General features: G+C 33.0%; 1 protein-coding gene across 5 annotated transcripts in view; it reads right to left on the bottom strand.

Moving 5' to 3' along the window:
* Window positions 1-25,717, bottom strand: part of Epha5 (EPH receptor A5) — a 303,516-nt gene that overhangs the window by 104,664 nt on the left and 173,135 nt on the right. For 4 of the 5 annotated variants that reach the window (XM_013008946.1, XM_013008943.1, XM_013008945.1 and 1 more), the window contains exon 5: window positions 22,375-22,710. The exons of the other annotated variant lie outside the window; for it this stretch is intronic. In XM_013008946.1, coding sequence (XP_012864400.1) covers window positions 22,375-22,710 — 336 coding nt within the window. The remainder of the gene's footprint in view (window positions 1-22,374; window positions 22,711-25,717) is intronic. 5 annotated transcript variants of the gene reach the window in all.

Genomic DNA, 25,717 nt, shown 5'->3' on the forward strand with positions numbered 1-25,717 from the left:
TTAATATATTTTAAGATGTTTAAATGCTGGAAATAATCTATTTTTCAATAAAAACATCTTAAATTGTCTCGACAAAATTTGTAAAACACAATCGCTACATAAATTATATCAACAACTTACAATCTTCAGCATATACTAAAATTATCACATTCCCCTTTTTCCCTTAAGCCAGAATTAAAGGAATAGTTTTAAAATGATATAAAATGTTAATTCAAGGTGGTTATGATAACTAAGTATGGCATTTCAAAACAACAGATTATACATTTCTAACAAATAAATTCATAAAAAAGAATCAAATATCAACTAAGACTTGCCTATCTCCCTCATATAATTATATTCATTATATATTTTAAGACATTTTTCCCTAGAGAGCTCAGTATGCCCTGGACCTTACCATGTCACCTAGGCTAATCTCTGACTTGAGATTTTTCTGTCTCAGATGCTTCTTTGTCTTCATACTTTCATATGAAAAGTGAAATGGAAGTCTATTCCATGTATGTGCCTAATCATTATTCCTACTTTGACACTTAATAATATTCATTTTTTCTTGCAAATAATGGGATTCTATTTTCTTATGGCTGATTATAATTTCATTGTATACATGTAAAATTACTTTATCCATTCATCAGTGATGGGCATTTTGGTTGAACTAAAACTAAATTATTCTTTTTTTAAAATTTGATTTTATTTTCCAGGTGATACATACATAAGGTAGTAGGTACATTTCTTGTCATACTTATTATCTCTTCCCTCATTTTTCTTCTACTTTACTTCTCCCCCAATCCCTGTCCCAAGTTGTGCAGTTCATTTTCAACATATTGTCTTGTGAGTATTGCTGTTCCATTGGTTCACCCTCTATCCTTTGTCTCATCATATTGTTGTTCCCCTTTCCTTCCCTAATTCAGATAAAATGTATGGGCAATACCCAATGTACAAAAATCGAATACAGTGACAATAGGGATAAACCAGAGGAGAAAGAAACACACAAAAGAAACAAGAAATCACATAGTACATCAAAAACAACAACAAAGAAAAACTTCGTTTCCATATCTTGGAATTCATTTTGCTTAGCATCAACTTATATAGTCATATGTACATAGCTATTGAGCTATTCTGCTCATCTGCTAGGACTATCCTAGACATGCATTTGAAACAACTGCCCCATTTATAAGTGGGCTAAAGACTTACAAAGAAACTTCTCTGAAGATAAAATAAGAATGGCTAAAATCAAGAACTCTAATAACAACAGATGCTTAGCCAGAATGGAACCCTTACTGCATTGTTGGTGGGAGTGTAAACTTGTTCAGCCACTTTGGAAAATAGTATGTAGGTTCCTCAAAAGACTCCACATAGAGCTCCCCTATGACCCAGCAATCCCACTTTTGGACATTTACTCAAATGATCACAAACAAGACTATACTAAAGCTCCCAGCACAACTATGATTATTGCAGCATTATTTACCATAGCTAAGATATGGAACCAATCCAGATGCCCCTCAATAGATGAATAGATCAAGAAAATGTACACACACACACACACACACACACACACACACACACACTAGAATTCTATGCCTCCATCAGAAAGAATCATATTGCCTGATTTGTTAGGAAATGGAAAGACTTGGAAAAAATTATATTAAGTGACGTAGCCAGGCCCAAAGAAACATAGGTCCCATGGTTTCCCTTATTTGCAATAACTAGTATATGTCTGGGACAAGTAGAAAAGATCAAAAGCTAAGTACATATGACCAGGTAAGATGATGTTAAGCAAAATGAAACCCAAGATAGGGACACAAGTCGTTTTTTCTTTCTTGCAATTGTTTCTAAGTATTTATAAGGTACCATGTGATTGTTTTTTGTTGCTTTCTCTGCTCCTTCCCCACGGTATAACCCATTTTCACTGTATTTGATACCGGTATAATTTGGGGAGGGGAAGGGAAAAAACAAAGTGTTAAAATAGGGATACAGGTTGACCCATTGTGACAATGAGATGTGCAAGACACTATGTTGAAAAACGAACTTTACAATTTAGCCAGTGGGAGAGGAGGGGAGAATTGTAATTGTGGAGGTAGGAGGGAAGGATGGTAGGGGAAAAACAAAGGAGGAGGCAACAATGCTTGGTAAGAAGTGTACTCATTACCTTGCTTGTGTAATTGTAACCCCTTTGTACAGTATTTCACATAAAAATCATTAATGCTTAACTTCTCTAGCCATAAAAGAAATGCAAATCAATACAACATTGAGATACCACCTCACCCCAGTTAGAATGGCCATTATGAAGAAATCTAATAACAATAGGTGCTGGTGGGGATGTGGCCAAAGGGAACCCTACTGGACCCTTGGTGGGAGTGTAAACTTGTTCAACCACTCTGAAAGTCAGCATGGATTGTTCTTCAAAAGACTAAACATGCAGCTTTCCTATGACACAGCAATGTCATTTCTGGGCATTTATCCAAATGATCACAAACAAGGCCAGACTAAAGCTCCCAGGACAACCATGTTTATTTCAGCATTATTTGCCATAGCTAAGATATGAAACCAAGCCAGATGCCCTTGAGTAGAGGAATGGATCAAGAAAGTGTGGTATATATACACAATGGAATTCTATGTTTCCATCAGAAAGAATTCCATCACCCCATTTGTAAATGAAAGACTTGGAAAAAAATCATAAGTAAGGCAGACCCAAAGAAACATAGACTCTATGGTTTCCTTCATTTGAATATTGTTCTTTATTCATTGGATGAAAGTAATAGTGACAGTAAATGTCCTCTGTTTAGAGAACATGTTCCATTCTCTATTCCTGAGAAATAATAGGACCATTAAGATACTAATTTGAATTGTGCAAATATGATAGGCTTTCTAACTTTCTAAAGAATTTCAGAAAGTAATTAAAACATTATATGTCTATGAAAAACTAATAGCTTAGTCCCAAATTCATTTCTTACATATATTCTATTAGATACTTATCCATATTTTTCTTCATAGGATTTGGAAAGACATTTTCCCTCCTGCTCAAATAAAGAGCAGATTTTCAAGCCATTCAAATGAGAATTGTTCTCATCACTTAACTGGATGTAAGGAATGCAAAAAGTAAAGGTGGGGAAGGGATAAATTTGTTAAAGATATGAGTTAGTGTTAAAAGAATCATCGGCAAATTTTCTTGCAAATAGATACAGAATGAATACCGTATAGTACTGGCTAGTCAAGCCCAGAAAAAGACAGAGACCTGGAAGAAATAAAGAGGAATATTATGACAGAGAAGGATCTTCACTGCATTCTTCACCAACCAACAGTTTCTATGATTTTCTATCTGAATATTATTTTATTCTGATAGTCAATTTCCCATTCCTTTACAGGAGAATAAGGGTACAGTCACACAAAGTGCCACATATTTCCAAGTATGATCTATTTTCTCTAATTTATCCAATACCAATAAAGCAAAGAGCCACATATTTCAGAGTTCTTGATGAAAAGCTAATGCTAATTAGTGTGCCACAACAAGCCTGTCGTATTTTTAATCTGCTCTCATATGTTGCTTAATTTGTGATAGGAAGGTTTGAAGGAAACCAATTAATTAATAGATCTTGGAAAAGCTTAATTAAAATTCTAATCAACATAAAAGGTGCACAGAACACAATTATTTTAGTAAAAATATCTGTTACAGTTACCAAAGGATATTAGTTATTAGCAATGAAATATGTATGAAGTAAATACACACACATGCACACATTGCTATTAGTTGATTTGCAAAATGTTATCTACTTTCCAAAAGTCTACAAGCAACAAACAGGAAGATTTTTTTATTTCAAACATGAAACAAGTTGGTACACACCAAATTTATTATTAGCTTTCTTCTCCTCATATTAAATTGCTCAATATCTGAAAATTCACAACCCCATGAGTACATCCTATCTCATTACAATAATAAGTATCACATATATTGTGAATATTATTTCATGAGGATATAATATTGTTCTGTTACAAATAAAATGAGAATTTTAAATAGGGATACAGGTGGACTCATTGCAACAATGAGATGTATAAGTCATTATGTCGAATAACGAACTTTACAACTTTGGTGGTGGTGGGGAGGATGGGGGACTAGGGGGAAGTATGGGAAGGGATGTAAAAAGGGGAAACAAAGGAGGAGGCAACAATGCTTGATAAGAAATGTATTCCTTACATTGCCCATGTAATTGTAACCCTTCTGTACAGTATTTTCACAATAGAAAACCAAAAACAAATAAAATGACAAAACATGCTTACTCAAGAGCCAACATTTGGAAGCCATTAATATTAAACTTAAAAGTGATGTTTTAATAAGCTAAATGTGCTTTCACTTGTGAACACTATTCAGAACACCTCATCCATTTCTCCAGATAGAACAGGGGTTGGGAAGAGTCACACTGATGTTACATAAAACCACTTATGATTTAAGTTAGTGGAATGGATTTCCATATAACTCTGCCTTTTTCCTTGAAGATCTCAAATTGCACAAGTTATATAAACTCGGCTTTCTCCTACTTTAAATGAGGAGACGTTATGTCTCCATCAGAGTTGGGGAATGAGCAGCCTTGACACCATATAAAACCAGTTAAATCATTTGGTCAAGGAGGATAGAGACAGATAATGCTTCTCTTCAGCTGCCACTGTGCAATCTGTGTGTATTGACATCTTTGTATGGCCCAGAACTGACATGAATATCCAAATGCTCCTTGGCAGAAAAAAAATGTTTTCCCTAAATTAGTCAAGAGTCATTGCAAAAATGGAATGATTTAACTGGTAGACTAGTAGACTAAGTAGTCTAACCAGATTTTTACTCAAATATTTCTTCCTTTTTTCTCGTTTTTTTTCAATATGAGACTTTTTTTTGGTATACTGACAAAACATTATACCATATCTCTTGATTTTATGATTTTGAAATTTCTCTTACCTAATAGCAAAACAACAAATTATAATTTCAAATATATACTACCCACAAAGACTAAATTCACTATGACTCAAAGATAAGACTGCCTATGACAAAAACAGCTTAAGAATGGCAGGTCTAGTTACTATTTGTGTTTTAATATTTATTTGTACAGTTTTTTTCTTGTTCAAAGTGCCTACTCATAGGAAGCAAAAATCTGTTATTCAAAAGTAATAAAAATGAAAATTCAGAAAAACTGGTATTATTATAAATCAAACTGTGCAATATTTAAGGACTTCGGAATTATTCTTATTGCTTCTCACTATATTTTTGATAAAGTAGTTTACTGAAAATGTAAAAGGTAAATAATAATTCAATGGCATTATCTTAGGCTCCTTTTAAAATGTTCAGTCTACATTCTTGTGCATTTATGTTTCATATAAAAGTCCCATTGTTGTTGTGCCTCTAGCCCTAAGCAAAACAGTTCAGAGACAGAGTTCAGGCCCTGAATTCAAGTCCCATGACTTACCGAAAAAAAAAAAAAAAAGAATCCCATTAAATATATCACCGAAAAGAAGATTAATAGAAAAGCTAAAAGGTTAGGAGACAAGTTATCTGGCCTCTGAAGGTGAAAGTCTTGTTTATCATAATAGTAAGAAAAATTTGCAACCACAGACAGAAATGATACATTTTGTAAGTGGCAGGTCCAAAAATGCAGCACTTTAAACCATGAGGATCAGCCAGGAGCTGGTGGCTCATGCCTGTAATCCCAGCTACTCAGGAAGCTGAGATCTCAGAATCGTGTGGTCCAAAGCCAGCCTGGACAGGAAAGTCCATGAGACTTTGATCTCCAATAAATCACTAGAAAACTGGAAGTGGTGCTGTGGGTCTAGCTGTAGAGTGCTCGCCTTGAGCTGAAGAACACAGGGACAGGGCCCAGTAACAGAGGTTCAAAGCTCACGACCGACAAAAACAAACAAACAAACAAACAAAAAACAAAAACATGAGCCTCACCACAGCTAGTTTGTATTTTTAAGTTTCAAAATGCAGGCCTTGAAAATATTGTGAAACATAAAATGAAAAAAGAATAGTACAAAAGTTAATGAGGAAGGATAATCACAAAAGAAACTCAGGTCAAGTCTATAAAGATACAGTAATGGAACATAATTGATATTGAACAATGATTTACTTAACCAGTGCAGCATGTAATCTTACATGCCCAAATAAGATGATCGAGAGATAAGAAGGCAGGTTGCTAGATGGGTCAATAAATACATGTTTATCCATCTATTAAGCAGGACTAGTGGTGACGTTTTGTCTTTTTCATAGTCAAAATAAATTATCTGGGTTGATTTCAGAATTTTCTTTTGAGAGCGAGAATACTCCTAAGAAATAATGCAACACAACTCAAGTAAATCTCCAGATATAATTCAGAATCCTCTGCTTTCTAGTCATAAATAAATGACTAAGCTATAGCTCAAGCAGATCTTGAACTCAAAATCCTGTTTAGTCTCATGTACTGGTATTAGAAATAACATGTCAGGTGTGATTTAGGATTTTTTGTTGTCATTTCCCATTACTTAATGATAAGCCATAAAAATGATGATGGAGTGCCTTTAGCTTGTTTTATGTTCAAGCTAGTTCCAGGCATTGTCAGATTGACTATGAATGACCAATTACCGATCAGAAACTTCTCTTAAATTTTAAAACTTAGAACAGCAATGTGTTGCTATTTCTCACAGCTGTAAGCATGGTCTGATGTCTCTTCTGCGTATCTAAGCTGGATTCACATACAGGGCCTGATGAGTTTTCACACATCTATGGCTTCACTGAGAAGGCTACTGAATTGAAGACCTATGAATGGGTTTTGATTTTTAATAATTAACTTAAAATGAATGGTTTGTTATTCTATTTGTATTGTGCAAGAAAAAATCTCACACTCAAGAAGATTATAATGATATATTGTTTTATTTGGAAACAGAGTTTTGCCTTTCAAAGAACAAAAATGTAGCATCAGAGCATTATAAAATATATGCAAGTAACTCAACACATAGTGTAATATAGTATCTTACAAATATCTAGTGGAAATTAAGCACATGTGTATTGATTGAGACTGAACTTTATTATTCATAAGTGATGAAGTTTCAAAACTCATCAGCTTTCCCATATATAGATTATTTCCACGCAATTTTTTCCATTCAAAAGCAATTTAAATTGACTGGCAGGACAAGAAATTAAAAAAGAGTGAAGGACAAAATATGTGAAATCTGCCTCAAGGAACTGATAAAGTAATACAAAAGAGAATCAGGTGCTTTTATTTTAAGGCATTCAATTAACCTAACCTAACCTAAATAGATAATAATTTACAATAGCTTAAAAAGAATTGAAAAACTAAACATTGTGATCATTTTACCCACAAGTGATTTTGATGTAACCAATCATAAAATAATTTAATAGCAAAGTTGAAAATAGTCCTCATGATGAGATATATTTTTTAAGTATCTTAGGAGAAAATTAAGGCAATAACAAAATTACTAATTATATAGAAATCCTAACCAGGAGGGAAAAGATGGATAATTTAGAATAATTCCACCAAGTAAGAAACTTCATTGGGGGTATATCAAGAGTCATGATTAATTGCTGCTAATAAATGAGGGGGATCAAGTATCAGTCAAAGAAATAATTTAAAAATAATTTCCTGATTCAATTAGATACTGTGTTTTTTTCTGAATTTGAAATTAAAATTTCAATGAATATAGTTCATTGATTTAATTATATAAGGGACATTTCTGAGTATTTATAATATGTTAAAGCAACACTAGCCACTGAGGAACCAGTCAGTATTAGACAGGTATGATCTGCTTTTCAAGAAGTTGACAGCACATGGGAGAAATAAATGAGAAAGGATAGAAGAACATGCTTGTATAGAGTAAAGAACATTCCAAAAGACCAAAATGAAGCACCTATCTCAGAGTTAATCATTCCAGATAGCTAACAATATAAATATTAAGCATATAATAAAGACATTAATAGTAATGAGAGAAAAATAGATATCTCCCATATGTGGTCCCATGTTGTCAGAATATGTAATGATATTTTTTATTTGTAAAAAAGATAATTGTCAGTGATGTCACTCACTCATTCATTCATAAATTGATTCAGATGTTCACACATGCAAACACACACACACACATACACACACACACACACACACACACACACACACACACACACAAAACCTCTCTTACCCTGGCCTTTCTTACTTTCAATTTTCCCCAAAGACTATATCAACCTACAAACACTATGTATTTTAATTAGTATGAAAACCATTTGTTTTCTATTGATGAGACAGTAAATTTTATTAAGAAAAGCATTTTAATATAATCTGTTTATTGAAGTATCTTCAAATGCCAAGAAACATGGCAGCATATAGAAAGCACTTAGTAACTATTTAGAAAGAGTAAGTCAATAAAAGATTATAATGAAGAAAGCTGATATCTAACTGCAGCCATATGAAATTAGATCTGTTATTCATGATAAGTACATAAGTCATTATCTGACTGAACATGGAACCGCCAAACTGTACATGTCCTAATGTTTAGGAACTGTGACCATGTAAACTAATCAAGAATGAAGAAATTGGATAAGCTAGTTTAGTTTTAACATTGATGTGCGTTTTTTTTACAAACAAAAAAAAATATTTGGGTTTAAGATAGTCATGTTTAGTCTTGATAAAACATCATGGGATTTTGAGCTCAATAACCTCATCCTATGGATGTAACTAAAGAAAGCTGTGAAGAATTTGAACATATGACATAGTAGTAAATTAAATTGTTCTGTTCGCTTACTGCAGCCAAATACATAAACATTTTCTTTCTTGATTTCTAGCAGCACAACATCGTACAATGTCAGATTATTTTTCTTTAGAAGGTTAAAAAAGTAAGGCCATAAATAATTATAATATATTAAAAACCGGGGCAAAAACAAGAATGGTGACATGTAAGATTTCTTTCAATTATGTGGCTGATTTTCAGGGCTTCATGGGACAAAGCACTATTTCTAATCCTCATTCTTAGGAAAACAGATGTAAATCGCACACACAACTGAAAATCCCCTTACCCTCTGAAGAGTATTAATGTCAGCATCCTGTTAGAAAATGCTAATTGTTCATTCTGTGTTTGAATACCTGTCCTTTTGTCAATATGCATTGTCTAAAAAGTGTGGTCATGAAAATGAGCAAATAGATGTTATTATGTCTATCACTACTAAGATTTTTTAAAAATGCAAATTTACCATTTTAAAATAAATACTTTTTTCTAAAATAGAAATATTTTCTTTCATAAATATAGCACATCAACTGGCAAGCATGTATGTATAATAACAAAGCCTCCTTAATTTCAATTTACTGTTGACAGAAAAGGATAAGCTGAAAGATGAATAACTCATGAGATAATGTGAATGTTCGTTTTCAAATGTTATTCACTGCTTTATTAGAGAAAATAAGAGTAATTATAAATGGCACATCTTTGTTCATACACTTTACGTATGATAATACCCAAAGCAGGGATATATCACTATTGAAATAATACTATGTTTATATTTTATTCATACTACAGTGCTAAAGTAAAACTTTGCTTAAGTTATAATTTAAGTACTAGTGTCCAGTTTAGGTAATACTGTCAGTCACTATAAGCTTGAAGATTGAATAAATTATGTATTATTTCTCTCACTAGTAAAGAAAAATTGGCAAAAGGAAGATCCAAAAGCTGTCACTAAAATAAATTTTATTTCATTGAAAACATTAAGCAACTTCAAAAAGCAAACACAGTTTTCCTCAAGTTAGATGACTGTTCTCATTGAGAAGATGTTTGCATTTTGCTGCAAACTACCGAAATAACTAAGTTGTCTTGACTGTATTACAATAATTTATTAAATGTAATGCCAATGATTAATAAACTAAAGCTTGAGAAATTAAAATGCTCCCAGTTGCCAAGTAATTTTGGTGCATTGTCTTTCTCATTTCATTCCTGATCATTCTTCATGCAACCATAGGTCATTATCATCCAGTAAAGATTAATTTTTGCTGGCATTGATGCTTTCCCAAGCAATCCATGACCACTTAAATGCACATTAGAAACAGTTTTACAATGTTTTATTGTCTGTTTTTAATAAATTTACCTTTGTAGCATAGCAAAGTGGACCTTTGAGAATTCCTCCACAGACATGGATATGTGATAAAGGAGGAAAAAGAGTAAGAGAAAGAACCAAAGGCAGAGGGGGTGGGAGTGAAGAACTACAAAGCTGTAGAAATTATCAACCTTTAAGTGGGGTTCTATCTGAATCATTACTTTAAGAGAAAAAAAACAGAAGAGAAACAACAAATATGAACAAACAAGTAAACTTTGTTACAGACTTATTCAAAAAAATAAAAATGTTTAACGTGCACATCATATGACTCGGGTTTGATCTGAAAGGTGAAGTGCTTGCACGCATAACAAAAAAAAAAACAACAGATTCAGTTCCTGGCACTGAAGCACATTTTATTTAAATATTACTTCCAGTACATAGAATTATAATACTAACTTGAATAATACAGACACTACTGAACCTATTTGTTTATAAATTCTATTAAATCACACAAGTGCTAGAAACTTGTACATCCTTCGATTCCAGAAGACATCAGAAATGTAAATGTGGGCACAAATAGTTGTTGCAATTTTCTCAGAGTTATGTTAGACTGATGATCAAACTTTAGAGCTGAGAAAACTTTTTCAAAGGAAAAATCAAAGTTAAGTAGAGGTAGGATAAAGATATAAGAAAATAATATACATGTGAATGAAATTGTGTATGCAGTATTTTGTAACCATTCTGAATATAAAGGCTATAGCATAAAACCTCAGTTCCCAGTCCTATTCCCTCATTTAATAGATCTGAGACATTGGGGAGATAAATGTTTAAACTTCAGCTTTTTCACCCTAAAAATGGAACTACCAAAATGTCATAAAGATATTTCTAGGAACACCTAAGGAAATAGAAAATAAAATTCTTTAAAGGTAATCTGCCAACAATCAGAGCTGACACGTGGAGATAGCATAGTTTCCAATGCTGGTGTTGCAATACGTAGAAGGAGGAAGAAAAGGAAAATAGGGTGAGTCTTCAGTAATATTTTAAAGTCAATGTACAAATATGAATAAGGAAGTTTTCTAAAAAATTCTATTCCATCATTTAAACTTCAGTAAATAAAAGTTATGTGTGAATTGTACCCTTATTCATTGGAGTAGAATTTCATCTTTTTAACTGGTTTTTATATGGCAAGCAGAAATAGGAGCAAGCACAGAACTCAAGCCTCATTTCAACCAAATATCAATGGATATTGATATTGTGATAAAATCACAAGGTTTTGTTGGAAAGCCCTAGCCAGATCATTAGTCTTATTGCAGAAGCACCAATGGAAGACCAATACAGAGACATTATAACATATAATAGAACAAGGCACTTGTCTCTAGTTTCTCTTAAGAAATTTTAATCCTTGATTGAGTTCATATTGGTATGAGTACTAAGATGAAAAAGCTAACAAATTTTGTGCTTTTCCCAATATAGTGTGAAGAAAATGTGCCTAATTTATGACATAAATTGTTTTTCCCTTTTAGTTATTGGTTGTAGGCTTGTTTCTTTATATTATTGCTTTGGATGCTTTATCAAAAGTAGAATAATGGTTATATAAAATTCAGTGTTTTAAAATATTATTGAAGATGTAATCTCTATTGCAGACATATCTGGGTTTTCACACTTCCAAGTTTGAGCCTTTTGTGTGAAATTAGTGGTTTCTATTCATTAATTTTTGCATTTAAATTTTTTTTCTTGATTTCACTTGGCTTTACCAATGGATCTGTTTATGTAATACCACTAAGCTACAAAACCTGATCTCATAGGATTTTTTCCCCCCAAGGGATTCATGCTATTTGTGGAAAGTTTTCTACTGGTTATAATAGTGGCATTTCTTAATATCTTGTCAGATAGCTGACATTTCATTAATTATTTTTAAATATTATTTCATTTAGTTGATAGCTATTCTATCACATAGATACCACTACTTTTTCCATTTTGCATTACAGAATATGAGATGCTGTTATGTTCTGTAGTCAAGTCAGAAAAGCCTGAAACCAGATGAAAGCCAGATCTTGATTAATATATTATGTATCATAGGCAAGAGGGAACAATTTCTTCTCCATAAATTTCATTTTGAAGACAATAAATTTATATTAGGGTTTTTTTCTAGAGAGTTTGGGAAAAACTTAAAAATGTATTCTACTCATTTTATTGTTTTTTTTAAATTTTGTTTTGTAGAAATAGAGCTTTGTATGTACTCGGTAAAATTATTATATTATGGCTTTCAGCTGAGTCCAGAAAATTATTATCATACTCAAATAATCAGTTTTCAGATGATAAGTAGATACAAAATAGTGCAATGGATATGGACATTTAAAGCTGCACATGAAACAGCAAAATGATGATGTTTTTGATGACATTGATGATGATGGTTAAGTCGATCAAAATATTTTGCTTATTTTGAAAAAAAAAGTTAAACAAAATGAAATGTTTAACTTTTAGGTTAAAATAAAAAGCACATGCATTAAAATTCAGCATTCATGGACTGGGAAGGTGGCTCAGTGGTAGAGTGCTTGCCTTGCATGCATGCGGCCCTGGGTTAGATTCCTCAGCACCACATAAGCAGAAAAAGGCCAGAAGTGGTGCTATGGCTCAAGTGGTAGAGCTTTAGACTTGAACTGAAGAGATGAGGGACAGTGCCCAGGCCCAGAGTTCAGGCCACATGACCGACAAAAAAAAATTCAGCATTCATTTTAAAATGCCACTAGTAAAGCAAGAAAAAATATAAAAGAGTCACATGAAATTGTAAAATAATATGTTAAATTGGTATATAAGAGAACACACAAACTAGTTAAGACATTGTTTGGTTCAAAGATGCAAATGTCATGAATTAAGCCCAGAAAACCTTTGGTTAAATCTAAAAAGAAGCTGGGCTCTGGTGGCTCATTCCTGTAATCCTAGCTAATCAAGAGGCAGAGATCTGAGGATTGTGGTTCAAAGCCATCCAGGATAAGAAAGTGGTGCTGTGGCTCAAGTGACTTTGAGCTGAACAACTCAGGGACAGTGCTCACCTCGAATTGAAGCCCCATGACTGCCAAAAAAAAAGAAAAAGAAAGAAAAAGAAAATAATAAAAAAAAGTAAAGAAATAACAAATGAGAGGAGGGGAGAGAAAAGAAGTAGCCAGGAGGGAAGGAGAGGGTTGGAGAAGAAATGAATGGAGAAGATTGAAAGGACAGACAGATTTCAATTACTTGCCTAACTAGATACTACAACATAGTACACATAACACTGAAAATTATCTATAGAAAGTTCCGTGGATCCCTCATATGGTATATATACACAATGGAATTCTATGTCTCCATCAGAAAGAATGACATTGCCCCATTTGGTAGGAAATGGAAAGACTTGGAAAAAATTACATTCAGTGAAGTAAGCCAGGCCCAAAGAATCATAGGTCCCATGGTTTCCCTTATTTGCCATAACTAGCATATGTCTGAGACAAGCAGAAACGGTCAGATAAGTTGATATTAGGTGAAATGAAACCCAAGATAAGGACTCAAATGGTTGTTCTTTCTTACTATTGTTTCTAACACATTTATAAGATGATTTCTTTGTTGCTTTCTATGTCCCTCCCCCAAGGTATAACCCCTGTTTTCACTGTATTTGATGTTGTTATAATTAGTGGAGGGGAAGGAAAAAAAATTGTTTAAATAGGGATACAGGTGGACCCATTGCAACAATGAGATGTACAAGATGTTATGTCTAAAAATGAACTTTACAACTTTGACGGGGGGGGGGGGTTGGGGGGGGGGGGGGGGGGCGTGGGCGCGGAAGGGCGGATGGGAAGGGATGGGAAGGGGAAATAAAGAGGGGGGTAACAATGCTTGATAAGAAATGTACCCATTACCTTGTTCATGTAATTTTAACCCCTCTGTATGGTATTTTCACTAAATAAATAAATAATAAATAAATAAAATATATTTTTCCCTTTTAAAAAAGAAAAAAAGACAGTTCCCTGGAAATCTTAACAAAATATGCAGTAAAATGTTCCAAATTTATTGCGATATGTTATATTTTGAATAGCAATTTTTGAATTTATAGAATCTATGTAATGAAGGTAATCTCTCAAATCAAGGAATTATATTTGCTGTTAGCATAAAGATGAGTGACACAGAATATACCAAATACACTCATTTAGGCAGGATATTAAATTTTAAGTAGACAAATTAAGGGACCGAGTTAGGTTTAGTAATTTTTTTCTTTTTGCCAATGAAGATGGATGTAAAAACCTGAAGATTTTGCTGGTGACTGTACTGCTGATTTTTTTAGTAATTCTAAGTTTGAAACTCAGTAATAGCAATGCCAGTAGTGCCAAACCCAACTACCAGAAAACCAAGGGTCTGCTACAGACATAGTAATAGTGCTTAATATCGCCCAGCCAGATATATGGTAGAGTTTGGTGAATTAGTCCTGGAAATTTATTCTGCAATTCTAATATTTGCATTTCAATTATTCTATGAGTCTCATTTGATCTATTAGTAACATCTTTATATTAACTAGCCAGAGAAGATTTAGTTTTCAGTTAAAGCAAAACACCCCAAACAAACAGAACAACAATAAAAAACATAATAAAAACATAAGGCTCCAGAATATATCAGAAGCTTAGAAGAATGTGAATCTAGCACTAGAAGCTAAGAACCAGACTGGGTGTACTTTAGTGTAGCAACAACGTCTTCAGGACTAGATTATGCCAATCTGACATTGTCCTGCATAGAGAGGCAGACATCTCCACATTTGTCCTCATCTCAAATATAATATGCAAAGAAAGTATCCAGTTAAACCTGTCTTAGTATGATAAATATGAAAGATTCAGGAAATAAAAGAAGTGTTGACTCTATAAGCCAACATATATTTTATTTTAAAAAATGATCTAATATCTCATATCTCTTGAGTAAAGAGGATGATCTGATTATGAACTAAGCTCCAAGTGTTTTCCAGAGCATCATAAACAAAGGCAATTAAATTGTTAGCAATTTAAAAAGGAAGACTAATAAAGAAAAATGTGAATTATGAAGCATTGGAATGTTCAGATTATTAAGTGACTCTAATAACCTCACTCTCTAAAACTTATTGAGAGCATTTTACTGGACTATCCAAGTTATCCTAACCTGACAAAAGAATATGTCCCATCATTTCTTCTACACTATGCCCATAGATGATAAACTAATAATCAATTATAACAATCTAATTCTAATTCTTAATACCAATTTTCTTTGTGCTCAAACTTATTATTTCAAAAACTTAAGGATCAAACATCCCTGTTGAGATCTAATTATCTAGTAAATGATGAGGACAAGAAGCTTCTGGAATATGAGACTCATATTATTCTATAGCTTAAATTAGAAAAAAAATAATGGAAAAAGCATAGACTTTTGCATTCCTGACATAGAAGTAAAAGATAATTTCCTTTCATCACATATAAGTAATTGGAGATTCTGTACTATTCCTTAGAGATGACACATGTACTAAATATTGCTTGATTTTCTTCCCCAAAACCTGCAATGCAAGATGACCCATGTTAAGTTCAAACAGTGAGAATTCCTTCCTTCTATGTAAAAGGAATGCAATGGCCTACTGAAATACTACTGTTAAGGTGGAGTTTTGTTCCAATCCACTGATTACAGCTTCAGAAAGGACACAGACACATTGCCTTCATCACAATGAACTAAAATGATGACAGTGCAATTAAAAAAAAATCTCTGTAATTTCTAGCCTCTCTACTTGAGAAGAATTGGATGCTGCAGTGAAATGACTTCTTGATTACTTTCAGAATTCAGAGGTGGCAGAAGCCAAGTGGTAGCATCCTATCAATGGAAAGAAAAGTAAATGTAAATTTAATCATAAGCAGAAAGATGCAAAAGTAGAAGAAAAACTCTCTGGACCTTACACAGTGAAATAAAGCATCAGAACTGTATCACAACACCAGTGTCTGAGACATAGAGAAGTATAGTTATCTAGCTAGCCATGAATGCTTGGTAATTGCCATACATAAGTTAATTTACTCCATAATCCCTTACATGAAAATAAAAGCAGTGCATTACATTATTAGAAGGGTTCTACTGTAGACTCGTGTTCATTTCCTCTGTCTTCCATCTACCTTTTGAGAGCATTTTGCTGGACTATCCATGTACTACTGAGACAAAGAAATATTTCTTTCTGTTACAGAGAGAATCTTTCAAAATACACATGAGAGATCTGATAAAAGTAACTTAAATGAAATGGCCATGTCCATGTAAAGCTATAGCAACGATCAAACAAAAGATCCTTGAAAACATCCCTATAACTAAAAGAATAAACACACATCTCTGGAGAATTATTAAAATTAGTCCATCCATTCAAATGATGAGAGGAGAAATAAAGGGTAAGGACGAGGTAGACAAGTAGAGATTTAAATTTTCTCTTTCATCTGTAGAGATGACATGTTAAACATATCAAACAAAATAGTTTTAACCAGCTAGCATTTACAAATACAGCCCATTTTGCTTTTCAACTGCAGAGAATCCATATTGGCCTTGGTATCTAGTATTAGAACAATGATCTAACAAATCTCAATTGCTTTCTATTTAACGGTCTCAATGATAATGGACCATCAGAAATAGTTTGCTGTCCCTTTGGATGTAAAATTGTGTTTTCAGCTCTTGTTTCAATGTTGCCTTGAATTTTCAGCCCTACAGCCTAATGTACTTTACCCAGACTCTGATCATCTGAGTATTCTATGAGACATCGTGCTCATCAACTACAAGAATGACATCGAACTGAAAGAAACCTGGTGAACTAGGACTAAAATTTGCTCCAGACACATTGGAAAGAGACAAAATATGAGAACAGTCAGATTACAGCCAGATATTAGTACTCTTCATGATATGAAAATGTTTATTAAGAGTTTGCTCTGATTTGGGGCTGGGAAGGTGGCTCAGTGGTAGAGCGTTTGCCTTGCATGCATGAGGCCCTGGGTTCGATTCCTCAGTACCACATAAGTAAAAAAGAAAAAAAGCGGAAGTGGTGCTGTGGCTCAAGAGGTAGAGCGCTAGCCTTGAGCTGAAGAGCTGAGGGACAGCACCCAGGCCCAGAGTTCAGGCCCCATGACCGGATCCCCCCCCCAAAAAAAAGAGTTTGCTCTGATTGCTACTGAAAGAGTCCAAAATTCCAAGTAAGTCTAAATCCAAAATATAATTATAATCCTCAACGTACGCATAGTAGTTATTAGCAGTTTAGTTTTGTTGTAAGAGCTTATTTTCTGTTATAAAATACACATGCATATATGTTAAATGAGCTTTATACTCCAGTTTAAGTATGTCTCATGAAAAAATATTTTAAACAGGAATTAAAATCTGGTTATAGAAGAATATTATAAATGATTAGCATTTAGTAAGAAAGAGTGATTTTCTAGTATCAAGGTTTGTATTCAGAGGTGAGTAGGTTTCTTAGAAGACTGATACTCTAACATTTGAGCTATGCCTCCAACCCTGATTTTTATTACTTTGTACATGGGATCTCACTAGCTGGTTTAAAACCTTAATTCCAGGATGGCAGGGTTTTGAGCAGTTAGGATTAAGGCATGAGACCACTGGTGCCCAGCTAGTGAAACGTCTTATTATTTTACATAGTGAACCTTTTTTTTTGTTGTTTTGGTCAGTCTTGGGGCTTGAATTCAGGGCCCAGGCACTGTCCCTGAACTTCTTTTGCTCAAGGCTGGCAGTCTACCATTTCAGCCACAGCACCACTTCCTGCTTTTTCTGTTTATGGAACTGAGGAATCAAACCCAAAGTATCATGCATGCTAGGCAAGTAAGTACTCTACCACCCAACAACATTGCAAGCCCCATAGTCAAACTTTTTGAAGCAATTAATATCAATAGGATTCTCACAGTGCATATGCGTCTCTATTTGTGCTTGTATCTATCTGAAGATATGTATTTTAGATTCCTTAAAGGAATCATATAGAACAGAATATTTTGAGTAAATCTAAATTTACTTCTGGAAATAGACAACTGATTTAAAAAACTGAAGAATATATAAAATAGATATAGACGATAGAAAACATATGGCCCTCCACTAAGTTATTTTTCTATTCTAAGCTTAAGTGTTTAAAAAATGCACCGTGTGCATGTTAAATTATCATCATCATCATCATCATCATCATCATTATCATTATTATTATTATTTGGCGGTCCTGGGTCATGAACTCTGGGTTTGGGCGCTATCCCTGAGCTCTTCAGCTCAAGGTTAGTGCTCTATCACTTGAGCCACAGCACCACTTCCAGTTCTCTGGTTGTTAATTGGAGGTAAGAGTCTCCTCGGCTGGCTTTGAATCGTGATCCTCTGATTTCAGCCACTTGAGTAGCTAGGATTACAAGTGTGAGCCTTAGTGCCTGGCTTCACTTTTCTTATTACTTTTCAATTTGACCATTATTTAAGAGTTCAATTTACAATTTATATATTGGCATTTTTTATAATTTCTCTTTCATTTTTCTGTTTCTTTTTTCAGTTATTTTTCATTTTCTATGTTTTTCTTTTCCAAATAAAATAATCACAAAAATCTTTAAATTTGTTCCTATTAGTCTCAGTAGTAAAACTGCAATTTATAAGGACCCTAAGTTTCAACTAATGCTACTTGCTTAAAACTTTGTAGTTTGCTTGAACCATATTACATGCAAAATAGTATCATTTGAAATTAGATTGTATTCCTGAAGAGCAAGATGCTAAACTCCACAATAATATAATTGCTGAGAAAATGTTTTAAATACAGTGTAAATATCCATACATTAATCATTTAATCACTAGTTTTTTATAGATTATTAAAAAAGATTAGGTAATAATGTTCAATTCCTAGATTAACACAAATTTATCTTCCTGTATAATGAGATGTACAAGACACTATGTTGAATAACAAACTTTACAATTTAGTTGGAGGGGGATGAGAGGTGAGGGAATGTAGTTGTGGAGGTAGGAGGAAAGGGAGGGTAGGGGAAAAACAAAGAAGGAGGTAACAATGCTTGATAGAAAATGTACTCATTACCTTGCTCATGTAACTGTAACCTCTCTGTACAGTATTTTTACAATAAAATACAGACTAAAAATGTTTCATCCTGAACTGATAACCACATTTTCATCTTGTTTTTTTCTTTTAGCATCTTTTTGCTTCATTTATGCTTTACTATCACATACACAACACACACACACACACATACACACACACAATGTATATCATTCAGAAAATTCAAGAACATATGTAAAGGAAACACATCTTTTTGGGACACAATCTTTGCTTTAAGGCACTAAAACGTAAACTGAAAATATGATAAAACAATTTTTATTTAAAAACTACATATACTATATATATTTTTATTTCACTTTATGTTTAAAATGCAGATATTTGAAAGTACTGTGATACATTTTTTGTTCTCAACCATGATGACATTAAATTTATGAATTTGTAGGTGTTATTTGAGGACAACAATTTTTTATGGAAATGGATATTTATTTGATCTGGAATGTCAATACTGAAAAAAAATCTTATTTTGCTATTTTGGATAGGCTTACAAGGATTTTACAGAATATACCATGACAACCTGGGATAAAAGCAACTGAAAGTCAACATGATTTGCTCTGATTCCAAATGTTTGTTCTATATTTTAATTCTACCTTTACTAGCTGGAGGAGAACAAATTTTCATTGGCATTTAAGATATTGAAGGTCCAAGTAAAACATGTTAATGTTTGAAGAGCCTAGAAAGTTGAAGACCATTCAAGTATGTACTTATTTATTGCAAACATGAATAAAAAACAGTATAATCTTCTATATTTAGCCCATCCAGGAAATGTCTTTCTATCTATCTAACCTAATCAGTTTTCCCCAGAGAAACACAATGCTTAGTGACCAATGTTTTCAATATGACAATTAAAACTCATAGTAGAACCAATAAAGACTGAATGATATTGGATAAGAAGACTGAAACCATACATGTAAAGCTAGTATTTCTCATAAATCGGATGAGAATTCTCATTCAATGAATATGCAATTTTAATCTGAATATAAAGGTGTGCTAACATTGAGTCCAACTGTTTCTTTTAGTTTATACTGCAAGAAAAAAAAAAGTTTCTTTTCTACTCCCGTGAAGCTCATTGGCATTTCCATTAAATTAGGAGTACATGAGGAAATAAATATATAGGATGATGATATATAAATATATTCATTGTTTTCTCTGGTAGAAAAAGTCTGTAGAAATACATACATGAGCAGAGAAAGTATTCAGAATAAGTCTAGAGCATTGCTTGGTTATTTTATTCATTTGACCAACTCCTGATTGTTTCATTTTATCAGTCAGAAACAACAATTTGGAGCAAAATTTCATGTATTTGCCTATTTTAAAGACATAATCACTTAACAGACTTTTTTCCAAGTCTTTCCCTTATTTGCAATAACTAATATATGTATAGGACAAGTAGAAAGGGTCAAAAGCTATGTACATATGACCATATAAAATGATGTTAAGCAAAATGAACCCCAATATAGGGATGCAAGTGGTTTTATCTTTATTGTTGTTGTTTTTAATATATTTATAATGTATTATATAATTTTTTTTGGTTTCTTTTGTATGTTCTTCACCCATGGTACCCCTCTTTTTACTGTATTTGATTCTGGTGCCCTTCATCTGTATATACATTTTTCTGATTTGGGGAGGGGAAGGGAGATAACAAAATGCTGAAATAAGGATGCACATTGACCCATTGTAACAAAGAAATGTACAAGACTATATTGAAAAAGAACTTTACAGCTGTGGGAAGGAGTTGGGGAGGTGCGGGGGCGGGGAAGGGATGGTAGGGGAAAAAACAAAGGAGGAAGTAATAATACTTTATAGAAAATGTACTCATTACCTTACTCATGTAACTAACCCCTCTGTACAGTTTTTTTGCTATATATATATATATATATATATATATATATATAAAGACATAATCACATGGTTTACTTGATATATGATTGTTGGCGTTCATGACTTTTAGCATTCCTTCATCAACCCAGAATTCAAATCTTGTATAAACAAGTCCAAACACATCTTTCACTGTGAGTAATGGTGGCAAGGATGTGCTCTGTGACCAAAGCCCAACAAAATATCAATGGAGTAACCAGTTTAAGTTTATTGTACCCTTGATCCAAGGATTGCAACCAGGTAATATGGTAAATCATTCCCTCAAGCTTCTTGGTTGTTGAATAAAAATATATTATAATGTGCATGTTAGGTTTGGAGTAAGTCTTGCCTTCTACTTTTTTGAATGATCAAAAAGCAGTCATGGCTTATCTTTGATATTTATTTTACTAGAAAAGAAATCTGTAATTTGGATTTGCCTAAAAAGGAAGTACTTGTGGAAAAACAAGGGAAAATACTATATCAAACAGGATTATATTCCTATGCTCTAAAAACCCTTTCTGAGTAATTCCAAGATCTCCACATGGAACATGGGTATGTTTCCATGTGGCTGAAGAATATTTCATGATCATTCCACTTTTGTTAAATTAGTGATTGTAATTTTTGATGGATTTAACAAGGAAAATTTCATTTTATACATTTTATTGTAGTAAAAATCATCAAAATAAGAAAAGGCTATTATAATTTGCAAAGAAATTTCAGCTGAGGTGGTAAACAAATAAGCAAATTAAGCCTGCCTATAAACATGAATCTCATGCTAAATAAATGAAGCTAAACAATGAAACTTGAAAGAAATTAAACAAACTTACAGATTTCAGATGAATTGTGTGAAATTATGATGTCATTTTTTTGCTACAGATAGATGAATTGTATTTAGGAAAGTTTTATTTTATTTTATTGATTTTCATTTATTTCCTTATTTACTTAAGTTTTGCTGGTATTGGAGGTTTGAACTCATGCCTGGGCACTGCCCTTGACTTGTTCTCAAGGCTAGCCCACTATCACTGGAGTCACAGCTCCACATCCTTCTTTTCCGTTGTTAATTCTAGGTAAAAGTCTCGGGGACTTTTCTGCCTGGGCAGGCTTTGAACCACAGTCCTCTGATCTCATCCTCCTGAGAAGGTGGGATTACAGGCCTGAATCATTGAGTCCCGGCTAGAAATTTAGTTTTAATGTAAAAAAAATATTGCACATGTCCCTTCTCCCTGCTAAGAAAGCCTTAACTTTTACGTGTTTCAACAAGAAAAGCATTTTCAAGATATCTTATCCTTTCAGTGCTGATCTGTAGGATGGAGAGCCTCTGCAGGCAATAGCTCATTAGAGTGGGGCTCAAATTGGCAACTTAGTTGGGCATGACACTTACCTGCTTGGTTTGTGGTTACATTTACAGACACATACTGCCGGGTGCCAGGGCTCAAGTCGGACACTCCATTCACTGCCTCAATCTCAAACGTATAGTTTGTGTGAGCGAGCAGATCCACCATCATGACAGAGGTGTTTTTCAGGCCGATTTGCCGGGGGAGGTACCTGACATGATCGCCACACTCCTCACATACACCTGCATGGGAGTTGCACTTCTTGCATGCAATATAATATGACACATCTTTCCTTCCACCAGTGTCAGCAGGCGGAATCCATTCCAGAAAGACACTAGTTTCATTAACATTTGAGATGGCATTCCGAGGAGCTGAGGGGGGTCCTGGTTAGCAAAGTAAAGTGAAAAAAACATATTTTAAGATAATATTATTCAGGTATCATTTTCCACACTAATCCCTGGTCTGAAGAAAAAAAAATCGATTTGCAGTTCATCTTTTTTTTTTTTTAAGTAAAAGTCTAATTTGTAACAAATCATGTTAATGTTTAATAGGGACAATAGTAAAAATCTATGCCCTAAAGAAATGATTTGTTGGGGCACTAATCGGAAGCTACCTCAATGTATATATAAAATTAAGGGATAAAACTATGTGTGAGAAAACAAACCTAGAACACTTTTATGTTTAAAAGTGATAAGTGAATCTCCTTGGGGATTGAGCAAATTATTTCCTCATTCATCATTGGCATTAAACATAAAGTATCTATTAAGAAATAAGCACAGAAAAAAATGAAATTTTCTGAGTGCCTCTTAAAAAAACAGTATCTGTAGCAAAATATGGCCCTAGTTTACTTCAAATTAAATTATATAACTACTTGAAAAATCACTTGAAACTCTCTTCTAGATCAAGAAAGCAATGCAATTTCAGCAGTTGATCAACATCACAATCTAGAATAAAACTTATATTACACTCTGCAAGTTTGAATTTTGTTTAATTGAAAGTCTAAAACTTTAAGTCTATCCATTGAAGACACTACAAAGGAAGAATGAAAAAATTCATATGTTGAATGACTAATACAAGCATTTCAGTCTTCTACCATCCACTAAGGAATGAAAAGAAGTATATTTAACTAAAATTTTTCCATTGTATCCTAACACCTTAAAATCATACTAATGTAACCTTCCTAACATCAGTATATATTTGTTAGGCACGTTATTTTTATCTGATTGCCAATCGAAATTAGATGCAATTTGAAAATATATTTGAAACTAAGAAAATCTATTTCAATAAAATTGAATATTTCCATTTAAAGTTTAGTCATGAACAAAAATTTCTCAGATAAAAAGAAGCTATTTCCCATTTGAACATAATTTTAACTGTTTCCAAACATAAAACTAACCTACTAAACAGAGCTAAATTTGATTGTATGATAGTTACATCTAAAGTAGATTTTAAGATATTTAGAGTTAAACATCTCAGTCAGTTGTAAATATTACATAAATTTGATGTTTTCAAAGAACAAAATAAATTTATATTTATTTCAGAGACTTAGTATCTCTCTCTACATGAATAAAATGGGGTCTGGAAGTATTTGAATGGTTTATAATCATGAATTAAACTTCTTAAAATTATCTAGTTTCATGTGTTGTTTGTGCTAAATAAAAAGAGCATTAATTTGTATCTATTGTTTATTAAGTCATGACTGCTAAGATCAAATTTAATAGTGTTGAGTTAATTATTTTTTAAGGATTTAGATACAAAATGCATTTATATTAAAGAACCACATAACTAATGAATGACTAATCTTTATTTAATAACAAAAATTGAGGAAAATTTAGTGTGATCGGAATATTACATGCTAACATTGTGATAAAAGAATAAAATATATAAAACTATCTACTTTAGAAAGACGGTTACTTTCTAGGATTTTTTTTCCAAGAGCAGAAATGTATAGAATGTACTTCATGTATAAAAAGTAATCAGTCTGGCTCTTTTCTTTTGACTCTGCTACTAAAACCTCTTCAATGTTTAAAAGGAGCCCATGTAGCTTCTAGGTTAAGAAACTCAAATTGAATCTCTAGACGTAAAATGTAAAACCCCCAAATTATACACCTAAGAAATCTCGCTGTTCTATTAGTAGACATTATATGTGAACTAATGTAGGATGTTAGTTAGATCCTTGGTTTAATTAGATCCATAATTTTGTTTGTTTTTATTCTTATAGGTTTACAAAACTTTATTTTCCATATTTTATATGTGTGTATACACTCTAGAATAAGTAAAGGAGTAGAACCATAAATGCAATCCTAAGAATGAAAGACAAAGTTCAAGATATTCATCTGGAATAAATGAAGCCACCAGTGGATCATATACATTATTTGTGGTTCTATGGAGGCAACTACAATGGACACACTTTCATAATGGGCATTTCTGATGCATAGGAAATAGTGCTAGTAAGATTACATGCCTGAAGACAGAGGAAGTGCAAAGCCTATGCTTATGGGCTTTGGTCTTGAAAGATTTACTAAGCAGTCCTTGCCACCAAAGCACAGCCTCTCCCCAATTCCCAAACATAATCAATATATAGAAAGGGAGACATATATTTATGCCCCAAACAAGGCAGATAATGCCTGGCCCACTTAAGAAAACCACTAATTAGGAAATTAATAAAATTTTAAAAGATAATTTAGTACACTTTCCCCTCCTCCTTCATTATCATTCTATTTTTTGGCCTGCATTTTCAACATCACTGGGCATACTTTTGTTGACACTAACAAAAATAATTACTTAAATCTCCACTGCAAAATAAATAAGTAAATAAATAAATAAAGTCACTTTCAATCAAAGATCTCTTCCCAAAACTATGTAAACTAATGTAACTTAGTCTTTTGTGGAGAAAATGTTCACTTCTCGTAATCATACAGGAGGAAAAAAAATTCAAAAATGTTTGTTAAATAATAACAATGATATGAGGAATTCTGAAAACATGTTTTACTGACTATACAACCCAGACACTATAGAATCCTGGCAAATTCAATGTGTGATTATTAGACAAGAAGAAATCTGTACTACATATGCTTAGAAATTAATAGTGACATTCAGATGTCTTTGTGAGCCTAAAAGAGAAGAGTGATAACTTACAAGGACCCAGCAGACTGTCAGGTTGGTTATAGACCTTGAATGTTACAGAAAGGCATGTGTTTGAGTTTTTACTTGTATCATCTTTCATTGGCTATTGGGACATAACTTTTGGAAAATCCCTGAAAGTATTGTCACCAAGCAAACAAATGCATAAATATGATTTCCAGAAATACATGGAAATTCAATCAAAGCACTGATATATTTGTCCACTACAGATACATGAAATAAATGCATAATAACAATGTTCCAGCA

Source organism: Dipodomys ordii, unplaced genomic scaffold (genome assembly GCF_000151885.1).
Source record: "Dipodomys ordii isolate 6190 unplaced genomic scaffold, Dord_2.0 Scaffold8, whole genome shotgun sequence".
In the NCBI taxonomy this organism is placed as follows: Eukaryota; Metazoa; Chordata; class Mammalia; order Rodentia; family Heteromyidae; genus Dipodomys; species Dipodomys ordii.